Raw genomic sequence first — 25,698 nt, forward strand, 5'->3', positions numbered from 1 at the left:
GTCACGAAAATTGTCAACAACAATAAAACCAATGTGATAGTTATATATGAACTTACTTGAAATATGTGAATATAGTCATCGCTATAGCTAGAGTTACCAGACTTAACGTATATCCAATAAAGTAGATTGTTGTCTGTGTCTCAACATCTGCAGGTAACGCAATGATTTCTCTGCAAGCTGAATAATTGGATTTAGACCACGTACCGTTCCAAAGACATTCTCTTGTTGCGTTTTCTGAAAAAATGAAAAACAATTATAGGTGTTAAAGGATAAATGTATCTCACTGATTTCATATTGTCGTATAATGAAATTATGGGAGAAGAAATTGAATGTATGAGACATTTCAAATATAAGTTTTGTAAACAAAAACTATGCATCAAATATTTCCAGAAAATACGTATGCCCCTCATGACATATACAAAGAGATCTTGTTTCATATCAAGACTCAATTTATATTTATATCAATTTTAGTTAGAAGATTCAAAATATGTGCTGAATTACAATTCGTCCAGCTCTCTCAAATACCAGATTCCTTGCTCATATAAAAACGATTATATTATAGCCAGCTGGATTTTTCATTGAAAAATTGAGTTCCTTTAGTGGCCGCTCATATGATAAACTACCCAAGAGAGCTTGCATGATATTTACTGTGCAATTATACCTTACAACCATGCAACAATTCAAAATGTTCATCATTAAAAGTGTCAAACTCCATTATGGCACTGTCAGTTTTGACATATTCACATGAGTGTTGCCATATTTCAAAACTTGAGTTGCAATCCTTGTATACAATAGTAGATAAATGTCTTCTGTATGGCACAAAGAAGTTAACCCAACTACTCAAAACATGATATTACAATTTCTTTTTTTCGTTTAATGTCCCCTTATGAATTGAGTTGATTGATCAGTTTCTGTTTACTAGAAGTAAAATTGGATATCGTAAAATGAATAAAAATATATATACCATTAGAAACAATATGAAATCATACAAAGCCGTAGTATTCCAAAAGCAACTTAACAGTGTTTGAAAGGTTTATAATCAAAATTGGCATACTACATACTCGAACAACGAATTGTACATATGGAATGACGCAGCTTTAACGTCCAAAAAGCTAGATTCAGGAGCCTAGAAAGTTTTTTTTGATCAGTAGTTGAATCATTATTTCATAGTTTGAATAGAATCTCTTGTTGACAAAACTCAGAGTAGAAAAACAGATTATCCGAACCAATAGACTTTCATCATTTGATATGCATTGATAAAACTGGGAGTCGTGTTATGAAAACTGTTTCTAAACGACTAGCTTCAATAAAAAGTGAAGTTTTCCTTTTTGATATGGTATCCATACCAGCTAATAAATTGAAACACACTTCGTGGAAGGTATTTCGAGTGCAGATGACTCCCTTAATGTGCTTAACACCTCAAATTGAAAACATACATTCTATTAATGGTATCACTTTTCGTACTGCTGAGGAGCCGAAAAATTAGATTTCTCACTGATTAAAACATCGATACGTTACATGAAGAAAAAGATAACAAGTCCCAGAAGAATCGTTCCAGGTTTGCGAAGTCACCTCCAAGAAATTTGGAACAGTTTCATACCACTTGACTGCCAAACGTTGATTGATAGTATGCCAAGACCACTACGTGCAGTACACAGTCTAAAAGGCAATATAATATAGTTAGTAGTAATTTGATTTGGTTTCGTTCCGTTTTTCTCTATTTATTATGATGATTCAATACTCTAGATTATAGTCAAATGAGCATTATCATAGATTTTTTATTAAATGAATTTTGTCAAAAAATTTAGCATCCACTGAGATATCACTCATTCGAGGGTTGCTACTTAAGTTTTGAGATATGGCAACACTGATGTGATTGTGGCAAATCTGACATTTTTAATAGTGAACGTACTCAGTTATTTGAGTTGCTTACAGAAACTTTAAACATTCATCTTGGTTAATAATGGAATTGAAGCGTGAACATTTTCGCGCGATGAATTTCTTGATTAAGTGGATTAAACCAAGTGCAGCGAGCCGATTAATTAGCTTCGAATTTTGATGATGAAGCACCATCTCGAGCTACAGTGCTGTTGTGCCATAAAGCATTGATATTGTGCGTGAGCTGATGTTGCAAGATCTTCATGTGAGACTGAGGCATACTTGGGTATTAGTTTCACTCACATACATTCAATATGGCTTGTAGGTTTGGCTGTCATAGAGATTTATAGGCGTTGGATTGCACATAATTTGATTATTGCTCAAAAAACAAAAAAATCTCATGTCTATTGGAGCAAAGGAAGTCTATAATATCTTGATAAACGACTAATCATGGATCGATGCATATGGACACAAAACTAAACAACAGTCGATTGTATGGGTCTTTCAAGACCATCCACCTGTTTTTTCGGAATAACATGATACCAAGGTTCCATTAAAGCAAAGGGGGACGGTCAATTCAGAATGGTACACCAGTATTTCTTGGCCAGAAATCTTTGAAACAATTAGGGAAACCAGAACACGAATCATTTTTCACAAAAACAATCTTATTACCGCAGATCAAAAATAAATTGCGAGTTCAAAGTTTTTTTACCCCGGAAGAAGCGGTTGATGCGTTCAAACCACATGTTTTGGAGGTACCTCATTCGGAATGGAAAAAATGCTTCGACAATTGGATCACATGCAAAAGTTTATTTATCTTAATGGAGAATATATTGAAAAACAATAAAACCGTATCAAATTATTAATATTTGTTATTTGTCTATCTCAACTAGTAGCCCTCGTATAACGCCTTATCAAGCAATGAAATATGTCATAAACAACAAAATTCTAGATATTCAAATTGTTTTATTGATCCATTCATATGAAATTATTAATGAAGAATACATATTAAATGAACAATTAATTTTGATGTCTCTTTCTAAAGTAATACTTTTCACAATGTTGCCATACTAAATTTTAATATTCCCATTGTGAATCATCCGAATTGTTCACGCGTAGACTATACACAAAGATCATGAATAGCTTCATTGTTGAGAAACCAGGGGCTTCATTCATATTTCGAAATAAACATATTTTACGTCCCAATAGCATTAGTGCTCTGCTAAATTCTGTGATTCTATCTTTCACTTAATTAAACTGCAACTATAGTTGCTTCGAATCCAATGATGTACTAAATAATTAATGATATTATATTTCCCACGCAATCAATTGATTTTCATTAATATCAAAATACGATAGAGCGGGGTGGTCATTACGAGATAATGCAAAATAAAAATTTTTACGTCTAATATTAATAAAATAAAATATATAAATGCTAAAGATTTTCCAACTTGAAATAGATGGTTCAACTTTTCTCATTTCACTAGCAATTACCTGTCTGAAATTGCTATAATCAACTTAAACTTCAAGTTTTCCGTGTGTCTATTATCTCTTATATATAACTACACTACTAGTAGTAAAACAAGACACATCTGGACGGGAGTAACTAAATGGGAGCTCGGGTTTTGATATGGACTAGTTCAATTCTCAACAATCAACAATCAAAAGACGCTATAGGCGTTGATCTGGGGTACAAACGTATATCATATTCATTCGCTTCAACATCTCATTCATTTTGTCCAGTCAGTTGGATGCGAGTTGTCGGCCATACTTGTGTTGCAACCTTCGAAAATATCTAAATACTGTAACTGTGTTTTATTATAGAGAATTAGTTCAATTTTATGAATTTCAGATGATTTATTGTTTGTTATACATGATTTGTAAAGTGCCCAATCAAGTTGATGTTGGTGAAGATATTCGCATATGGGCCTTAAATAGGGTCCTAAATATTGACTAGACCTGAAACAAAAAATGCTCCTCAATTGGACATGAACAAACATATGACAATAAACATTCGTCTTCCGGGATTGATTTCAGCAGTCTACGTCTAGAACTCTAGACTCTAGAATTATATTCTGTGGCCTTAATTATAACTTCGTCGTCGTGTAGAAATGACCTTTTTGAAACAAATGAGACGAAAAAAATGAACACAAACAAAAGAAAAGTAATATAAGAAATTAGAAAACCAAGACCAGGAACACTGAAAATGAAGGTGAAGAAGATATCGAGTTTGATCAGATAGTTAACCAGATACTCCATAGGGAGAGAAGCTCCTGACTCTGCCGGTGCAGCGGGTATGTCAGGATTTTTTTCCGAAAACGCAGCAGAAGAACTGTGATCTTTGTAAACTGAGAAGTTTCTTTGAGCTATTCATATTAGAAATTTCAGCTCTTATGATATGAACAATTTCTTACAAAATATTATAAGTATGTGTATATTTGAACATCTCTTAGATATGTAACGTCTATTTATTGGGTCTCGCATACACTTTGTCCCCCTTTCTTGCTGCGATACTGAAGTACCCAGTGTTTAAACCGGTGTCATAATCTTACCCTAGCTGGCACTTCAACTGAAGGTTCCTTGAGATTGAAATGGTCCCATAACCGATTTGTAATATGGTTTCTCGAGTAAAGGCTCCTTAAAGACGTTAAAAACGTTTTATCCAACAATTGTTTTTTTACTTTGTAATAATAACTATTAAAGGTTTCACATGATTTATTTTCAATTATAATATTTTTCTAATCCAAGTTCGTTATTAGCAATGAATGCAAAAAGAATTAATAATAGTAATTTTAGGGCTACTTTTATTGATTGATGAGGTGAAGATATATAAAGATGTTACTGAAAATTGAGCAACAAATAAATCGACGTATATTTCTAAGAAGATTTTTCTATGTCGTCTCCGAACAATATTTTCCTCTTCGGATTAGCTTGAGTTCGAACTTGATTAAGCATGATATATAGTAATTTTGCCATTTTTTCCCAACTTACGTTTACCGCTAAAGGAAACTTCAATGTGCTGGAGTAAATCATTTCCGACTTCACCTTAGAATTCGAATTAAATAAACAATTAGACTAAATGACAATTATGAAAGGCGAGATTTAATTTAATCAGAACTTTAAATTTAAATCTTTCTTCAAATGTATTATAAAGCCTGTTAATTTTTGAATTGATTTTTATTTTTGTGACAAAAACAGAATGTTGGCCAATATTTGGTTACTTTTCTCTTTAAATATAAAATCGTGGTCTTCTCAATATCATTTTGCGGTTTTGATTCTCCCTTAACGTATTTATCACTTTAAACAGTTAGTATGTTGAAAGAAAAGTTGACTTATTTCATGAAATATTTTTTTTCAGAATTTTATATGGACGCTTTTTAGTATTTTATCTTTTTATTCCTTCGAGAGCAAAAACGTGGAGTATGTATTACATTAGATGACATTGATAAGTCACTAACTGTCTGTTGAAATTGTTGAAGTACAAACAATTTGTTTTTGTTTCACCACTTAGCTGGAAGCACATCTATATTTTATGTCGGTTTCGAGATTCAAAAGCAATCCGCCTTTCTAGTGGATGAAAAAATGCAGAAATATAACAGTAATCTCATTATTCTGTGTGAGCTAGAGATTCTAATGAGTTTTTTTTTATTTCAAAATGCATCCAAAGTGCAACCACGGGAATTAACGGTGATATGGAAATAGAGTGTGGCTAGTGAAAAAATTGATTTCCGGAGTTTGACACTTGGACAATGTAATGATATTTAATGAATCGATGGTTTGAGAAGCAACACACGTTCATTTTAAATCAAAATTAAGTTGGACATGTTGAATTGTTGGTGAAGTCTAAAGTAATTAAACTTATATTCTATGCTAAATCCATATGCCAATTTGGACATTTTGTCAGTTTTATGCACATTTCTATAAATATATGCATATTTGGAAGAATTTTTGATGGAATGAATAGATTTCCACCTGAATTTCATAATTCACCTATATTTGGTTGTCCTAATGCAACCCATTATGGTCTAGTTAGCGCCTCTTTCCGTTTCAATCGAGTAGAATAATGCAGGTAGTTAATTAGGGGTTTATATCTATTTTCTTAATAGGGGTTGATGTTTGCTATTCTGTTTAATAATTAACCACTTCATCAGTGACCGATAGTTTATCAATTTGAACGTTAAATTTTTCGCTACAAGTATTGTTTCTGAGAAGTTCAAAATGCCAAAGGATAATTCGAGTTTGATTAATTCCCAGACGAGAAGCTTGCTCACAACCATTAAAAAAATATTCTGTAAAACCTGTAGTGAAATGTCGGAACAGAATTCCACAAGTCAAAATGCAAAAATCTCAATGAATCGAAAAAAATTCAACTACCCTTAGACGGTCAACCATCGTTCTGATGAACGACTAGACTTTAATGCTTATGCATAATTTGCGCAAACATTTCCTCAAATAAAAATCTATAGAACTCTAAAGTATTCACAAAAATTGTGAATCATTTTTAATAGCATGCCGACAATTAGAGTAAACTGATTACTATCGTATTTTAAGATTTGTTAATAGATGTTTCATGAATTTTTATGGACCCAAGGAAAAAATTTCATTTATGGTATCAGATACCGCCTCTTATATGGTTGAAACATGGCAACAAACTAAATTATCTTAATTTAGTTGAAGTGATTTGTTCAGTTCATGGTTATAACAGAGTTACATATTAGATGAGAATTTTCTGATGTAATGTAGACGAATTAAAAAAGTTATTGCAAAGGCACAAAATATGTTAACAAAAGCTTTAGGTGTCATTGGTAAATAGAAACTGTTTAACCGTTAAACGGTAGTTTCAAAATCAACGAGAAAGCTCATGAAGTTTTGAGAGGACACATTGAAATTGATATAGGTACAATATTTCAGAATTGATTCATTCACTTTGTATATGTTCTAGTTACCTCGGTAGATGTCGGAATGAGCTTATCGAATCATGCAAATTTATTGTCAAATAAAAAGCAAAATATCCGAATAGATAACTTGCTAACAATGTCGCAGGTTCTTGAAAGCTTCTCAATAAGAGATGCAGAATAATTGTATTTGGAATAATTTTGGTAGGAACAAACATACATTTCTTTTAAGAAATATACAAATTGTATCGATTTATCTTCACCACACCATGTAACTTTTAGGGTATTGTGTCATAGTGTTTCATTCAAAGTCAATAAGCAGAAATGGTGTTGCTATTTTCATAACAACTTCGCTTTGTAATGGGCGTCGGAGCTCCTTTATTGACTTCCTGCCAGTGATGTACGTTAGAGACAATAATGAGCTGTCATTTATTGCGAAATCTACGGGAACATTCAATAAACAATATTATATGACCTTTTAACTAAATAGCTATTAACTGTGGGTGTAAACTTAACAATAAGTGGATAACAAATCTGAATGTGATTAGGTTCTGAGGAATATATTCAATATATTCATAGTTCACTCCCGTGTTGATATAATTGAAGCAATAAGTGACGAGATATTTCTTACATTCAATGGTAATATACGGGATTAAGATGTAGATGGGAGTAAATTGAGAGATTAATACAGAAAATACGAATATTCATCTATAAACTACTGCATTTCTCAAGAAAATACTATGCCTGGTAGATATATCATGAATCTCCATGGATCTTCACAAAATCATATTCCTTAAGAAATCACAGAGAGATTATTTTCATTGAAATATTTTGATGAAGAACGCAACACCCAGAAACGACAAATTTTAATCTGTCTTTCAACAATTATGAAAAAACTAATTTTAAAATAGCATAGACCTGAAATCAATTTGTAAACATAACATATCAAAAAGTCTAAGTAAGTTGGAATTTCTGGAGCCGTTGGCGATATTCATTTTGAATACACTCTTTACACCACCACTACATCAACACTCACAATTACAATGTCTGACGCGCGTTTCAATAACCAAGTTATCGTCTTCAGAGACTGAAGGTAAACTGTTTACCTGATAATTTATTTAAGTTACTTTGCTAATTCGGTCTGTTCACTACGACTATTTATCATATACTGAACAAAAGCTCCTTATATATCCAAAGAATACTCTCCAAAGATTTAGAAAAATGAAGAAACAAAACAAATGAGTAAATAGACCTACCTAGAAATTATTCAAAAGAAACAATGTAAATAAACCGCTTGCTATAAAATCAAAAATTAAATTAATTCCAGGTATTTCATCGAAGGCGGCGCCATCGCCGAATTTTAGAATTCTACTATATCCAAGCAGGACTGACTCCAGGAACAAGATGAAATCGTAACAATAAGTTTAAGTGAATTTGTAGGTGATTGTACTATTTGCGAAACAGATTACGCAAAAACGGGATATTTTGTATGCAAATAACATCTTTTTTGTCAAAAATATACAGTTTTGAATGCTTTCCCAATACTACAGGGAATAAGACAAGACAAAATTCATGCAAATTGAAATTCGATTGATAATTGTGTCCATTCTATTAACCTTAATAAAATGAATTGGAACGATGATGAATTCATTGAAATAACGCCCTTTTCCAAGATTCAGTACCCGTTAAAAATTGGAAAAATGATCGAAATATAAGTTTTAATTGAGGGATATACAATATTATTGAAAGAAATGAAAATTCTTTCTATCAGAATGTAAAAGAGCACGCCTTATCCAGATATTTCAGTCACACTAAAAAAAATAAAACAACGTTGTTCGATACAGAATTTAAATTGAAATTTCATGCTTGAGTTGTAACTGAGTTGACAACGAGATGATATTCTTAACAGACAGTGGAAAAAACGGAACACTTCTTTTTTAGAGTAATCCTAATACATTTTTTTGCTTTTCAATACATTTAAATTGAATATTGTTCATATTTCCAGCAAAATTGGATATAACTCCTTCCAAGATATGACATTGGTTTGTATATATATATATATATATATATATATATATATATATATATATATATATATATATATATATATATATATAATAAGAATAAGAGCTCTTCAGCTCTTTTAGTCGTTTCTTGTAATGAGTCAATCCACGTTACATTCATTCTCCTTTATTTTTCAAACTAGTTTCCTACATGTTTTGGTTTTTCTGTTATTTTTCCCATTTTTTTCATCTTCCGTCTTGGGTATTACTCCAATATCCACAAACTTCCATTTTGTTATTTTTTTAACTATTATTTTTCATTCGTTTTATCCATCATATTCTTTGCGATTTTATAAATCGGATGATAGTGAAAGTTTCATCAAAAGCTTCTGTATCTTTCTTTTTATAATGAATGCTTTCTGTTGTGGAAAATTTCATGATCAAACTCCTTGCAGGACTTTTCTAACACTAAATCACATGAGCTATTTGTCTAACGTTTTCAATAGAAATAAAATTGCTAGGAAGAAATTGGAAGACATCATAATATTTTTCCATTACGCATACTCTTCATTTTTACGTGATTTTCAATTAAAATATTGAAATTATCTAATTTGAATTCATATTTTGTAAAAGAAAATTCGTTCCGTTTTCCAGGAAATCTGAAAATTAAAATTATATTCAACTTTAGTGCCCGAAGGCCATACAGATAACCGAGCAGAACTTGGACTACCGTATGCTCTAAGGTAAGTAGAAAATTAAATAGCATGGCAAACACAGAATGTTTTATCAGAGCATTAGCTAAAAGCCTAATTCATTGTGCAGTTCCTTTTGAATGCGGTAAGAATTTATTAATCTCATTTATATTTACCCCATATAAATTATAATAAACGAGGTTTCTCGTTAGGTATAGAAATATTTCAATAATATCCCTACTATAAAAGGTGTGTGTTTGGATAATTTTTTATCAGATTGAACGAATTTCAAATACATCGTATCTCTTTAAGTTCAACATCATTGTTAATATTGAAAATAATCTAATATGTGCAGCGACAAATTTATGTTATTTTATATTATTTATTAAGATAGTTTCAATATGTCGCTAAACATGATTATACCTTCAGTCTATAAGAATATGTGAGAAGGAATTGTTAGTTCATTGACCATGATATGTGATTATGGAGAAGTGATATTTTGATTCAATACAAAATGATGTTTTTATCTAACATTGCATTCATACACGATTAACTGGACGTATTACTGGAAGGCTTTTCTAGTGATAGCTTTCATCTGCTTTGAAGCGGCCTTCTTAACGCCAAGAATATTGTCCAACGGCTTTAGCAAACTCAGACCTTCCAAGATCCAGTTCACAGTTAACAGAACGATTGAAGAAAACAATGACGTTGACTTTGATGTTTGATTTGATTAACGAGTATTTTTGGTGAGTTAAGAAACTGGTATTCAGTGTCTCATTTCAATATTGTGTGATCTTATTTGTAACTCACAAAAAAAATGAAAACATAGAAATAAGAGAAGATCTAGATATACAACCTACATTAGCTTATATACAGAAATGACAACTGAAATGGTGGGGATACTTACAACGGATGAATGAAGAACGAATATGGAAAGCAAAAACTGGGGAAAACAGAAAAAGAGGTAGACCAAGAACAACGTGGGATATAATTATAACAGAAATAATGAATGAACGAACAATAAACTAGAAAGAAGCAAGGGACCTAGTTCATAATATTGAGGAAATTTGCACAAACATGAATCCCATAGATCCCATAGAACATGTCTGGGACAAGTTAGGACAACTGATCCGCAGACAATAACCAGCACCAATAACTGCTCAGGAGCTGAGAAGATTGCTGCTGCAGGAATGGGATAACATCGACCAGAATGTGATCCGCAACAAAATTTAAAGTATGCCGCGCCGACTTCAAGCAGTCATCAATTAAGTTCCATAGCTTCCCTAATAACAAAATGTTGAATTTCGCCCAAAATGTTAGTTTGTTGCTTTTTCAGAATAAATCATCACTTCAAAGAAAAAAATACATTTTTCTTTAGTAGCAGAGTATAACATTCAGCTTAGAATAGCACATGCAATGATGTACAGTTTGTGAATACTATCTGAAAACGTAAAATTTCAAAGAACTTGAAAATTTTAAAGTGACCTCAATTTTTTGCTCGCCGGTGTATAATTTTGAATTGCTTGTCGAATGATGTATGAAATCAAATGATGAAAATTACTGTTGCTGTTATTCCCTTCTCCTTATAATTTCCAATATTTTTAGTTTATTCGATAGATATATGTCTGAATAAATCTTCTGCTAAATCCTCTTCACTGATTTTAATTAGTTTTCCAAACAAATGAAAATTGACGTTCTAACCTATTTCGATTTTTATCAAAATGCGATTTGGTATTAACAAATTGTATAATTATGTTTTTGAATGTTTTAGATTTTAGTTCTATGAAATATTTTGTATACTGTGTTGTTAATGTCAAGTCATATTTTTTACCTGTTTCAAAAACTAATTTTCAAACATAGGACACCTATGACTTTTTAGTAACAAAAACATAAAATAAATAAGAAGTTACAAAACATATGAATATCTATAATTATTTCGAAGAACACATGATAATAATTTGAACATATTAGAAACTAAACCATATACTTACGTGTGTCATCATACTTGATATTGAATAACTCAGAAAAACATCTAATTGTAGCAGTGCTGTTATAAGGAGTAGGTGGCCAACACAAAACACTATCCGATATGACTTTACAAAATCGTTGGGGCTGAGTTTCCGATAAATTCTGAGTTTCAGTAGCATACTTTGCTTTGCACTGATCTATAGTGAGATTGGTCCTGAATATTTCATCTTCAAGTAATGAGGTGTTCATATTAATTCACAGGATACGAAACGTCTCGTGAATTCGAATGTTAGGAAGCTGCAATCATATTAACTTGGAGTTGAAGATGTTTGCAGTTGTGACAGGATCTGAAAAAGATATAAATATATAAATATTTGGGTATTTTGGAACGGAAATAATTTATTAAAATCGATATTCAGAATTTCACTAATACGAAACTTCTTGCTGAATATTTGGTTTCGTTCGCATTTTTGAATATATTTCTCCGTGAGCCCGAAGCAATAATGTTTTTTTTCCATTGATTTCCATGTTCGGAAGAATTTTCCGCATAAAATAAAGAATCAATATGGTGCTTGCTTGTTCTCTTATTTTTCTTATTTCATCAGAACAACATATACAAGGTGTCCCACGAAGAGTTAAAATTTTATGTGTATGGCAAAATACTCATAGTAAAAACATGAAAACTTCTACGTTTGAGTTTTCGGATATGATCTGTTTAATTAAAATATTTTCAAAGATGGTCGACTTCTTGTTCTACCGGAAGTCGACTGTAACTTTGTTATTTTGAATAGAACATTCTGTATATTAATACATTTTTGAAATCTACGTGAAATTCCAGTATACTTTTGTCTGAAATATTTTTCGAAAAATGCATACTTTTTGGGTTATTAATTTTTTTATAAAAAATTGGACTGTTGAAGAACCTTAAAAATAATTTTTTTCCAAACATACCCTCGAAGATATAAAAATTGTTTCTGTTCTTTCGCTCTTAGTGAGGTCGGACAATATTTTTAAAAAATTTTTCATTTAATGCAGGGTGTGTATAAAAAGTGTTCAAAGTTTAACTCCATAAATTTCAAATTTCTTTATTTTTTTAGAGAGAACCACCCAGTTTTTTTCTATTTTAATGCATTTAGGGGTAGAAAATTCATGTATACTTTCCTATATCTAATTGTTATCGTTATCCAGACATTAAATATTTTATGTACATTTTTAGAGATGCAGGTGTGGTCTAAATCTTTCTATTCGTTGTTAAATTGAGAACGAGCCATTTCGAAGATTTTTAAAAGTATCAACAAATCACTAGTGATAGTTGTATAAGTGTCATTTTAACTTGTTAAAAAATACAATAATAATTTAAAGCCTCAAATATCTAGAAAACGACTAAAGTTGGAATAGGATTAGTAAATACAATTTGATTTGATTTTTACAGACCTTGACAAGATAAAAAAATATACATTTTTATTTCTTAGTGTTTGTATCAATGCAGAATGCATTAAAATGGAAAAAACCAGATGGTTCTTTTTAAAAAAATAAAGAAATTTAATATTTATGAAGTTAAACTTTGAACACTTTTTATACACACCCTGCATTAAATGAAAAATTTTCAACATAGATTCAAATAAGCCTGACCTTGTTAAGAGCAAAGGAAGAGAAATAATTTCTAAGGGTCTGCAGATGTAAACTTTTTTACAATAAAATTAATAACTCGAAAAGTATGCATTTTTTCAAAGAAGGATACTAAAATTTCACGTAGATTTCAATGTATTGGTATACAGGGTGTTTTATTTAAAATAACGAATTTACAGTTGATTTCCTGTAGATCCGGAAACCCAAACGTAGAAATGTTCATGATTTTACTATAAGTATTTTGTCATATAGAGATAGTTTTAACTCGTCGTGGAACACCCTGTATAGTGTGGATTAAATACAAACAATGTACACATTATTGTGGGTGACTTTTTCACTAAAAATCATTTTGTTTTGTGTATTGATAGAGATTATTGAGACAGGGTGTCATCTATTATAGATTTCTCCCTCGATCATCCTTACTTTCTTTTCATTCAAATATTTTGTATATTATCATGTCACATTCTTCAATCATTTGCAAATTTTCTCACTATTTGACCTACATATGATGTTTTTATTAGTTCTGTGTATGTATCTATCATACTCAGTACCTTTAGATTCTATTATTATTTGTGAATAATAGGATATTGATAGGATATAATTCACTGTGGATATTCAATAATAAGCCTCAAGTAATTGATGCTGCTTATTGAATTGATATATAATTGAAGCATCAGGTAAATTTATCCAACTAGATGGTTCCGTTTCAGTTTATTCTATGTCATACAAAAATACTTTATTCTATTTTGGTTTGTTTGAATGTCGTTTCTATCAATAACTGTGGGTGTTTATTTCTCTAGCATCTCATTACAGTCAGCCAATACTCAATACAAAATAAAATACGATCATAATGCAATAACAGCTAAGCTAAGTCAGTAAATACAAATTTTTTCTTTCCTTTAATTATTTAGTATTTAAAGGTGGTCTTTAGGCGCATTCTCCATTTTTAGCAAATGAGTAAAAGTTATGGCATATCCGTAATTGCGCATTCATTATTTTTTTAATAGTGTATTTACCTAATATCACAAGACATAGTTGCTGTTAATTTCATAATAAATGCGTCACTAATATTAATTTTTTTTAGCAATTCTATGGTTGATTCTAAACATCAAATTACTGTTGAGACCTAAGAATACAAAATTTGTTATCGACAGATTTTGTTGATAAATTTCTGCATATAAACTAAACTATTCGATTCTAAATTTGCTCATCATTCTTAAGTCACCGTATATGGTATATTAAATCTGATGAATACTGTGATAGGAGTCCATTAAGAACCAGATATCTATTTCTATCAAAAGTTCATATACATGATTCATTCGAAATGATTGATATTTCCTTTGATTGTGAAGCCGGGTTTGTGAATATTCTATAGCTGAAAGGTGGAAGTTGAAACTACTCTTCTGATAAATGGAAAGTTCCGATTTCAAGAATCATGATGATTCACCCTTATGTTCGCATTTCAAAAATTTCAGCAAATTTTTGGATTTATGTTTATTATTAACGGTGATATACAAGGTGCTTCCCATAAGAACCGACACAAAATCGAGGTATATAAAGGAGACGAAAATACTTTTAACTTTAAAATACTTAATTATATACACTGTAATAAACTGTTGACTGCATCGGATAATGTTAGTTTTAAGAAGAAAGAAAAAGAGGGAAATGCTTTAATGTCAAGAAATTCTTACAATTTGTAAAAAAAAGCTTTTAAAAACTAAAAAACAAACACAAAAATAACTCTGCATTGTAAAATATTGAGCCTTCAACTAATTCTGAACGAGGAGTAGGAAGGTAAAGGTCGTGCCCCGTGCTCCTAAGTGTATAGCCATATATAGTGCAACGATTTTTCTGAAATTGGAGAAGCGTGCTTACGTATTAGGTAAACGGATTCAAAGATGAATAAGGAAGGAAGAGTCAGAATTTTCAATCTTTTTAAGAAGTGTTGCAGAATGCCCTACTGTTTGATCCAAGTGAATATCTAACAGTTCTCTTCTGTAGTTTGTAGATTCGCTAGAGTTGAATCGCACCATATCGTAGATGCGACTCAATACTAAACTGTTAATTAGGTGGATTTTCAGTTCTCTGGAAACTGATCTCGGCGCAAAAACAGGAGGAACTTAATTTTTTAGATGAGGCGGAAATATGTAACATCCATTTTATCCTTCATCCTCACACTTGTAATTTCAGTTCATTTGAAGAAATATTGGCACACAAAGTGAGTTATAAATTTTTTTTAAATATTTACCAAATTGAAAAATAATTTTCAATAAGAATAATCTACTGGGAATCTAAATTAATAATATTGTAGATAAACATGAATTTGTATAATTTGAAGAAATTGTTGATGAAAATCACTATCTTATCTCGGACACAAATTATTTTCTGCTTCTAGCCAGAAGCTTATGATCATTTTTTTAGTTAGATAGCATTTGTCTATATCACGATTCCAGGATTCTTCTCGGGATTTTAATTCTCCATTGAAGCTAATTTAAGGACAATTACTTCTCTATCCAATTTACTTATTTAGATATTGGAGGTTAAATGTGTCTCCTACGTGAATGACGTGTTACTCTACCATGCGTAAAACAATTTTCCCATCTCAATTATAATGGCAAATCGTCGATTGAATCGGTTTGGAAAAAAACCTATTTCAATAAAATAATCAAACATTGATCTTAAACTTACGTTATAAATGGAGATTTTCGCCCAAAAACTCTTAAAATTTATGTATATTTGTTATACCTCCACGAGCTTCATTAGTCGAAAGTGAATATGCGTAAAATAAATCAACAGAAATTCACTCGCTGAACTAAATCTTAAAGAACCAATTCTTCCACATTTTAGGCATGATATGGATAAACGGAATTTCATCTAATAGCTCAGGATATAGATGATCTTCATATGCCACTTTGCTTAGATAGATTTCTGTTGCTAATATGCCATAATCGTTAATGGAATCGAAAATAAGTTTTTGTTCACCCATTTGAACAGGACGTTCCCGATCAATACCAAAAAAATTTCTTATTTAAAAGCCCATTTTCTAACAGTACCAAACGTTTCTCTTAAGAAACCACAGGATTGGAAAACCACTTACAATATTTTTGCACACTTTTACAGTTCTCTTAGAAGAAACCAATAAAATATCCATCCAATATAATAAGTTCATAGCATTTCTTGACTTTTTTGTTACTTTGAATAATATTGCTGAAATCATGTTTTTAATTAACCTTGGAAATGAAGTTTTACGAAAAATGATGACAGTAGAAAAGTTTTTGAATTAAATTATGAATGGTTTGAGAATATTTATTCCAAAACAACTGACAGAGAAGAAACTGTTAAGCTTCAAGGTTATGGTACTCCTAATTAACCTCCCAGGTTGGTTGAACCGCCTCCTACTTACCACTACTCAATACTGTTAACAGTCTAATATAACTTTGCAATGAGGGTCACATGGGAGTTATATAATATCAATAACTTCCCTCACCGCTTCAATGATATGCATTACATGACATTTTTTTATCCTTATCACCTAATCTTCACAATGCACTCGGTCCCCACGACTATCAAGTAAATCCCCATTTAACCCCTTGGGCTACCCTTGTGTTGTATACGACCTAAAAACTCCAATATTTCATAAATGCATTTTATGTGTCACACCATGAGAAAAATTTTTTCCTCCCATTGTAATGATTTTCCTTGACACTTGGCAGTGGAGATATATGATTATCTATGAATTATGATTAAATTCACGTTCAAGATAAGAGCATTGAAATGACTTCAGAACTTTATAAGCCCTTTAATCATCAGTGAGTATATTTGAAATTTTTCCTTCCGTTTTAAAAGGACGCAAAGAGAGCGGAAGGATATTTTCTGTGGAATTAATTATTGCAGTGACATGTTGATATTCGTTTTCGAAATCTAAATGTTTGAAAATGTGAAATACTATACATTTTTCCTCGGAAGTTATGTGGCGAGAATTTAAGTATCATGTACATAAAACTACTTTTACTCATTTATAAATACCTGTTCAAAAGAAATATTTTTGATTTTTTATCTATAATATAGTGAAATCTTGAGCTAAAACCTTACATTGAATTAGGCGGTTTTGATTTTCTAGATTGTTTCATACTAAATAAATCTAACAACTCTTAACAAAATTATGGGCACGAGTTTTCGAAATTTTGTTACTGACAAAAAATTTTGAAACGTAAATAACTCGAAAACTATGAGGTATTCGAATAAACTGCCGTAACAAAAAATGTAAGTTACAAAATTCTCTACAAAAAATTATCTGAGTGCTGAGGCAAAAAATGTACGGCGCAAAATTGTTCACAAATTAGAATTTTTTCCTAACCTCAAAATTTTCAACGTAAAATAGATTAATGTACTTAAAAACATTTTGAATTGCCGATAACTCGAACAATATGAGGAATTCGACACAAACTGCAGGGATAAAAAATGTGAAGCACAACATTCTGCATAAAAAAAGTTTCAATTTTTTCCTAATCTCAAAATTTCCATTATAAAATGGATTTGAACGGTCAAAAATATTTTAAATCTTGAAAACTATGTAGAATTCGAAAAAAAGTGCCGGAGCCAAAGCTGTAGAGCACAAAATGAGTAGCCACACTTTTATGAAAGAAAACTATTGAAAAGTCTGTGAATATTTGATTAAAAATCAACCGAGAAAGAAGATAGTGTACATGAAAGTTAGTTCATGTGAAACCAAGCAGTACTTCATGTATTTTATATACACGAAAATTTTGATAATAACACGAACGATAAATCTCTCGTTGGATTAGCTTGTTTATATGACGAGTGATGTAAGTCAAAAAATACACTAGCTCAGCCGAGAAGAAAATAGATATCTTGTAGATCATGATGCATTTCACTCAGAAAATGTTATGCTCTACATTTTTGTCGACACAGTCTTTTTCGAATTCCTCTTACTTTACGAGATATTAAAAATCTGTTTGAGATCCAAAATTTCGAAAATCTGTGCCGGTTCATTCAGCTCATTCAGTAACTGGAAACCTCTGAAAATTTGGAAAATCAGAAGCACCGAATTAAATTTCGGGTTGTTTCCTATTCTACTTGTACTACTTTCATTAAATTAATGTCTCTAGCTTTAATCAAATATCAATTCAATGACTAACTCAAGGAACCGAACATTTCATAATAGATCTATATACAATCGAATGAAATCATTATATAGATTTGCCTTCGAATTAGCAAACTGTTCACATGAACTACATGTACTGATGTGGGATTTTCAAATTACTATTTAGATAGCTTCCAAATTTAGAGTTTCATGATGTACTTCTCCATAAAAGTTGATACTTGTTGATACTATTTCTACTTTAGTACAAATAGATAAATCATTATAAAGAAAGCAACAAGTAGGCTATCGTATATCATTTTGTTGATAAACCAAGAGATATAATTATTTTCTTATCCTTCAATAGAATCAAATAATATTACTTATGACACTTGAGTGCGTTTATGTTCAATGAATGGGATGATTAGAATATTCTTGCAAATTGAATATTATTTGACCATAAATTGATTTTTTTGTTATCATTAACACTGCAAGTACCTAGAAACGTCCATGGTCGTATTTTAGAAATACGATAATGAAAATAATGATCTGTAACAATCTCTATTAAACCAAATTGGTATATCCACGAAACACTATCAAAAATTTCATCCCTCCTAGCCATTTCTATTCTTGATTTGAAATAAATTATTGAGCACAAAAAAAACATTTTTCTATGTCCGATATTTTACAAATATGAGATATTTATAATGTAACGTTTTACTAATTTATTTATACGATTTCTATTCGTGGATTAAATTAATACACACTGACTCTAACGCTCTTAATTTATTTACACACTATACAATACACTTAACTTATGATAATTTACTTATAAATATAAATTAAATAATTTCTGCAACTACTTTCACTAATTCGTTCTTTTCAATATGACTATTTATTTAAAACTAACCAACTGCGCTACATAAACTTATTTATATACCACAAATATAGTTCTACAAAGTTCTAGAATAAAAAGTAACACAAGAAATAAATAAATAGATTTTCCTAGAAATTATTTAATAGAATTACTGTAATAAACCGCCTTTATAATAAAACTTCTTCAAAGGCGCATCCACCATTTACAAAGAAACCAATGAAAGACATTGCGAATTCACCCAATTTGAAAATTTCATTGTAGCTATACAGGGCTATCCTGACGACCCTTTTCGTGAGCTTGTTTGTAACAATAATAAAGTAATGATTCAAATTTCATCAATAAGACTATCGTTGTCACTATTATCATTCCCAACTTGATTCACAACATCGCATCTAGTAGAAAATCTAATTTTCTCATATTTCTTCATCTTGTAACTTAATCTGTAACACTTTTGATTTTTATTATGATGATCCACGAAAATCTTTTCGTGTACTGAAATGCGCGATGATACTACAACTATGAAATTTAAATTACTGTTCCATTCCATCGCTAACTTATTGATTGCTATGCGTTTGATATAGTTGAATTCTTCTTCTTCTTCAAGTACCATACATTTTGCAGCGTGTAAGTGTGTTCTTATCCAAAACTTCTAATCTATTATCTGAAAGCACCTCTCTTTTGCAAATAATTATTGCCGCACCTTGAACGCCACATCAGTCTCTTATATTCCGTAGCCAGGAATGTTGTTAGTCGATAGTTTTCACATGAAATTTGCTTTGATTGTACTAAGAATATCTTCACTTCAGGGACTATGGTACAAATTGTTATTTGATACAAAAATAGACTGTTCTTCAACAAGATGCAAAACAATTTTGAATTCCAGTTCGAAACGGTGTCGTAAAGTTTTTATAGATATAAATATCATTCTACATTACTTCGGAAATCCACTACTTGTATTTGGAAACCTGTTGTTGAACCTCCAAAATTAACTTTTACTGCTGTATGTTCAACATTGACCCATGTCTCCTCTGAATAATAAGTTACTATGTTGTTCGCAACATATCTAATATCTGTCTGAAAATTTGGATTTGTTGAATTATAATTCTCTTCATTTATATGAATAAATCACTAAAATCGTATTTTGTTTTGAAGCAACTAATTTTATTACCAAGATATAAATAGAAGGTTGCTCTTTCCAGGAATTATTTGAATTGTGCTTTAGGTTGTTGTTAAATTACTTGAAATTTTATGTGAACCAAATATGGTGTTATTCGAAAGCTTTAAGACTAGATCTCTATCGATTGTAATATAGTTCAGATTTGCATAAATTACACTCTAATCAATGAAAAAATAACAGACAAAACATTTGGAACAGCAAACTTCTTTTGAAGTTAACTTATTGACTTGCAATCAAAGACAATCACAAAAGAATGATGGTAATACTAAAAAGAGTACCTAACAAGAATACCAAAAAAGAAAAGTTGCCTTTAGAAGTGAAGTGCATGAAGACCGTATACGTCCTAAATTTACTTATTCGGAAATCAATTTAAAACCTTTCTGCAGGACGAATCCAGTGTACAACAATAGATTTATATTCTTGGATAACTCCAAAAATGTGAATTAAGACATTTATTTGTGCATTCTAGGATATTTATTGTACCTGTCAAAAATTATTCTCTCCTCCTTTTTTGATGATAAAAATAAAGTAAGTGATGAACCCTTGAAAGTGCACGTCTTGTACCAAAGATTTTGTGAAGAGGAACGGAAATTTTTGTGATTAATTGAAACAAAAATGAGTTCTACGTGAAACGTGAGTAGTGGTCATACATAAATACAATGAAGTTAATACCACAAATGGAGAAAATTTTCTTTTTTTTCCTACTACATGAGTAGTTTTGAATGAAATATTTGAGAATTTGTTATCATAATGAAGATGATCAAATATTACCAGCTACAGACTCATATAAATACATAGATCACTTGGAGAAAATAGGCTCGACTAAGTAACAAATAGAAGTGTTGATTGTTGATTTGAATTAAAAGTTAATTTTGAATAACTATTGAATATATTTATTTGAAAACGTAGTCAATACGAAGCTGACAACCAAATCTTATCCATTTTCACTATCGCGATGTAAGTTTAAAAACAGATGTTAAATGTTATCGACTTATCAAATAAAGTATCCATTCGTATTCTGAGCATTATAATTTGACTGCGTCAAAATTCAATCTAATCTGATGGAAGAATAGCTTTCAATTCGAGTTTCGCATTTTATTTTATTTTTTTCATCACTTAAATCTTTGTACGTTTTGGAATGTTTTGAAAGTAAACGATTTCTATCAAATATTATAAGATGAGAAGATCAGAATTCTTTGATATAAATTTGAAAGTAGCTATACAACAAGTTTAAAGTAAACCGTTTAAATTAATGAACATTGAACAGAATTTTATATCGTAAACATTAGATTTAATTCAGTTCGAAAACTGAATATTGTTTCACAATTCATTTAAATTTTATAGTTTGAGAGGGACAACATGAATCCCATTTTACGAAAGCATTGGAAAATTACGTGAAATCTCACATCTATCCTCAACTTATATATTTTGTATATAAGCGAAAGAAGAACTTTGTGCTGAAATGAATTCATTCGAATTCTGTTATATGTTCGATAGGTTTCTACTTGAGTTTTGAGATAAAAGAATAAAAACAAATATTTGTAATTGGTTACGGCATCATGGTTTTTCAAAATATTCTCCATTGACCTTCAATTCAATTTTGCATGTGCTTGAACTAGTTGTTAAAGCATTTTTTCCATTATGATTGAGGATCTTTGAACGCATCAACCGCTTCTTCAGTTGTAGAAAAACTGACCTCGCCATGTATTTATGATCTTCAGGAATAGGAAGAAATCACTGGGAGCCACCAAAAACAGCACATTGGAGGATCTATGAATTCGATGTTTTGACTATTCCCAAATGTTTTTGTTTGAGGAGGTCGCATTTTCGTTGTGGAGAATGATCCGTCTTCTGCAATCAGTTTTTTGGCAAACAAATGCAGATGTACTATTTAGAATTGTCCGTTCTACGTTGCTCCAATGGAACGCTGGCGATCATTTACTTCGTGCTCGAATTTTGTTGCATTTGACTCTTATTGAGAGACCTATACATAGATCCATAATTCGTCGTCAGTCAAGATCGAACAAATCTTTTTGACAGCCAAATAATTATGCAATATCAGTTTACGCACAGCCGATTTTGGACGACCTCCTTGAAAATTATCCGGTATTGAAGTGCGACAACGATTTGATTCAGAAAACCAGCGAAAAACTATGGCTCGACATGGTGCTCCATAAATATAAAATAAAAAGCGAGTTGATTGGCACACCGTTGTTGGTTTCATACACGTCGAAAGTCTTAGAAAATATTCGAATGAAAATGTTCGTTATTCAATTCAATTGTTTTATCAAGACGAATGTTGTAAGTATCTGTAAACCATTCACATAGCAACACATTCTGAGCAAGTTAACCATTTAAAACTTCATATTTCATGATGGCAATGGCAAATTTGACATATCCACAACAGTGTTGTTACATTTCAAAATTTAAGTAGCAAGTCTCCAAACATTTTTTGTTCTGATAAAATTTGTGTGCTATCAATATTTAGTAAAGCTCTTCATATTTACGAGATATCGTATCATACCAAACGAATGCTAGAGAAATAGTGTTGTCAGTTAAAGCTACACTCAACTTTCCGGTTGAAAGGACACACAATCATGAATAGATTGCATATTGGCGACATTTCCACCCCTCACCATAATGTATTCCACACAACGAACCACAAAATCGATACGAAACGTGGAAAGCTATTAAAACAATTGACGCACTCTGGCAGTGTTATAATTTTCAATTTCTAATAGAAACAATGTGACATTTCCATTTTTTTATCAAATCTTTAACTGGATTTCACCTTGATATCAAAGTTTTCCATCTTTCCTCCGATAAAATCGGTCTTGATATCAAAGAAACATTCAAAAAATATTCAGAACTCTTTCGATTCTTCATCAAAATTAAACTTTTCAAGAAGATATTGCTATATCCAGACAAACCTTGGACTATTTTCACCAAATTGCGCATTAAATCTTACTCCTTTTCCCAATCATTTCCAGATTTGTCACCAATTAAGCATGTGCTGGACAAACTTAAAAGGTGACATCGAGTGCCTAATGCTCTGAAGACATTGATTAAGAAACGCATTGAACTTCATATGATTGCTATTGAATTTTACTTATTTGCGTATTATGAACTTTTTGATTTATACATTAGATCAAATACTTGTGTTTAAGACTTTTACATAATAAATGGAGAATATTGAGAAATAATGAAAATAATCACTCTTAAGAATCTGATACCTTCAAAAGTAAATACAAGAATTTTTGGGAATTCTCTCTCATATTTGTGGTTTTCATGTATTTTGTAACTTGAACTTACCTTAGAATAGGCACCATAATATCCAACTGAACATCAAATTGATCTACAAGGTTACCTGAAATTCCAGTTCACAAGCTACTAACAAAAAAGCCACGAAATAAATTTTTTAAAAGGAGAGCCAAATCATTAATTTCTTTTCACCAAAATTAGATTTCATAAAAATTGCAGATATAGAAAAAAACAACGAAGCTCTTTCAGTCAAGATACTTGTCACCAAAACTAATACTGATCTGCACTATACGGAATGCTAACAATAATACATAGTACACCAACCCTAGGAAGTACTACTTATAATATGATGGATAAGGAAACTTCACCTGTTACTTTCAACCTTCAATATCTTTTTGACTGGCTGCACGTACATTCAAAAATTTATTTGGTACGAATTCCTTAACTAAATTTGAAGAGTAGTATAGAAAATAAATACTATATTAATGAACAATGCCATCTACCTTGTGTTTCTAGGAGATTTCAAGCACGGGATGTTGAAAGTGGAATATTTGATGTTATCAAAATGCAAGCGGTAGGGATTGATCGGAGTATCATGTTATAAATCTCAATACACGACATTACGTTTATTTATTCCTAACTAGCAGTTGTACGCGGCTTTGCTCGCATAGTTTTTTATAATTATTATAAATAATAACATAGCTAGATTTCATAAAATGTTTTCTTATATTATTCAATATTTTTGAAAATTTTATTGTTTTCACTTGAGATTCTGACATCCACCCATTCTGAACTGATGAATTTATTTGAGTCACAAAGTGCTAATGAATTTGACGGAAATGATCTTTAGTAGAAGAAACTCGTTAAGGCAAATTGAAGGACTTTTTACCCTTTAGGAAAATCCTAGTAGCGAGTTTATTATTTTTCCAATTTCTAGCTCAAGCACAAAATGGACACTTTCATCCACCTATTCACTTTTAGAGGTTCAATTTGAAAAAACGTTGAAATAGGTGTTTATCTTCAACACTTAGAGAGATCCTAACTCCTATTATTTGTTTTTCTCATTGAATTAAACAGGAATATAGATCCTCATATCGAAGATCATTGCTCTTTCGTGGCTTTCCAATCGCGCCTCTACACTGGTTTATTTGTGTACTGACAGCAGTAATCAATGTGTTCAGTAGAATGATTGTCAGCTACGGACGTGCGACTTTTAGGTTTTGCAATTGAATATCACCCATATGTCGAGTTGGCGTGTGATCAAAGACATATATAGATTTTCGTACAGATTTCGAACTGGGCACCAATTGATAATCAGATATATGAATACCAAGACTGTAGAATCTGCACACTTTCTAGATGAATATTCCACTGATTCATTTGCAAGCAATGACTATCATCATCATATCTTGGTGCTGCGATTTCTGTGTCAATAATTATACCCTTTAGAACCATTGACTTCGGAGTGCTTCGTGCGCGAATAACTTTTGTTGTATTTGACTCATCTTGAAAGACCTATACATAGATCCATAATCCGATATATGAATACCAAGGCTGTGGATTTTGCAAACTTTTGGAGATCTTTATTGCACTGATTCACTTGCAAGCAATGACTAGCATCATCTTGGTGATTTCAATGTTTATACAACAGCATAATTGCATTGAACAACTCTGCATCATTTTTTTAAAAAATATTTTAAATGGAATGAAACCCAAATTATATTCATTATCACATTTTCTCTTTTATAAACAATGTTTCCTTTCTATCAATACTTTTTCGTTGTGGAACATTTTATCTGGAAATAAATGCAAATAAAAACAGTCGTTGTTTGCAGAAACGTGAAATTTCAAGTATTGAGGCTATTATTTTATCTGAAGTCCTTTGTAACAGTAGTGTCAAACATAATAGTCTTTGATGAACGGTATATTATATTCATTCGAAACTTGAATAGCATGTAACCCCAAGAGATAAGAGGGTGAAAAAATGCGGTTCATTAAACTACTTCATGTTTTGATATCATAAGACAAATTTGAGTGAATTTGTCCAGAAAAGATATGATATTTTTTTAATATAGCTTACATAACTTGTTGTTGTTGTTTAAATTTTGATATAAAGTCTCTATACGGGCACAAAATCATTTTTGGATAAATGTCTCAATTGTCCTTTCCTTTTCATGCATCTGTTAAATAAATTAGAATCAACTTTCACATTGTTAG

General features: G+C 31.0%; 1 protein-coding gene across 3 annotated transcripts in view; it reads right to left on the reverse strand.

The window, feature by feature from the left end:
* The window catches only part of LOC130901084 (diuretic hormone receptor-like), a 215,885-nt gene that overhangs the window by 69,889 nt on the left and 120,298 nt on the right, over positions 1 to 25,698 (reverse strand). For all 3 annotated transcript variants that reach the window (XM_057812175.1, XM_057812172.1, XM_057812173.1), the window contains exons 2-3: positions 11,460 to 11,783; positions 57 to 234 (exon numbers count right to left, since the gene is read on the reverse strand). In XM_057812175.1, coding sequence (XP_057668158.1) covers positions 57 to 234; positions 11,460 to 11,685 — 404 coding nt within the window. In that variant the 5' untranslated portion in view covers positions 11,686 to 11,783. The remainder of the gene's footprint in view (positions 1 to 56; positions 235 to 11,459; positions 11,784 to 25,698) is intronic.

The sequence above is a fragment of the Diorhabda carinulata genome, chromosome X (genome assembly GCF_026250575.1).
Source record: "Diorhabda carinulata isolate Delta chromosome X, icDioCari1.1, whole genome shotgun sequence".
Taxonomy (NCBI): Eukaryota; Metazoa; Arthropoda; class Insecta; order Coleoptera; family Chrysomelidae; genus Diorhabda; species Diorhabda carinulata.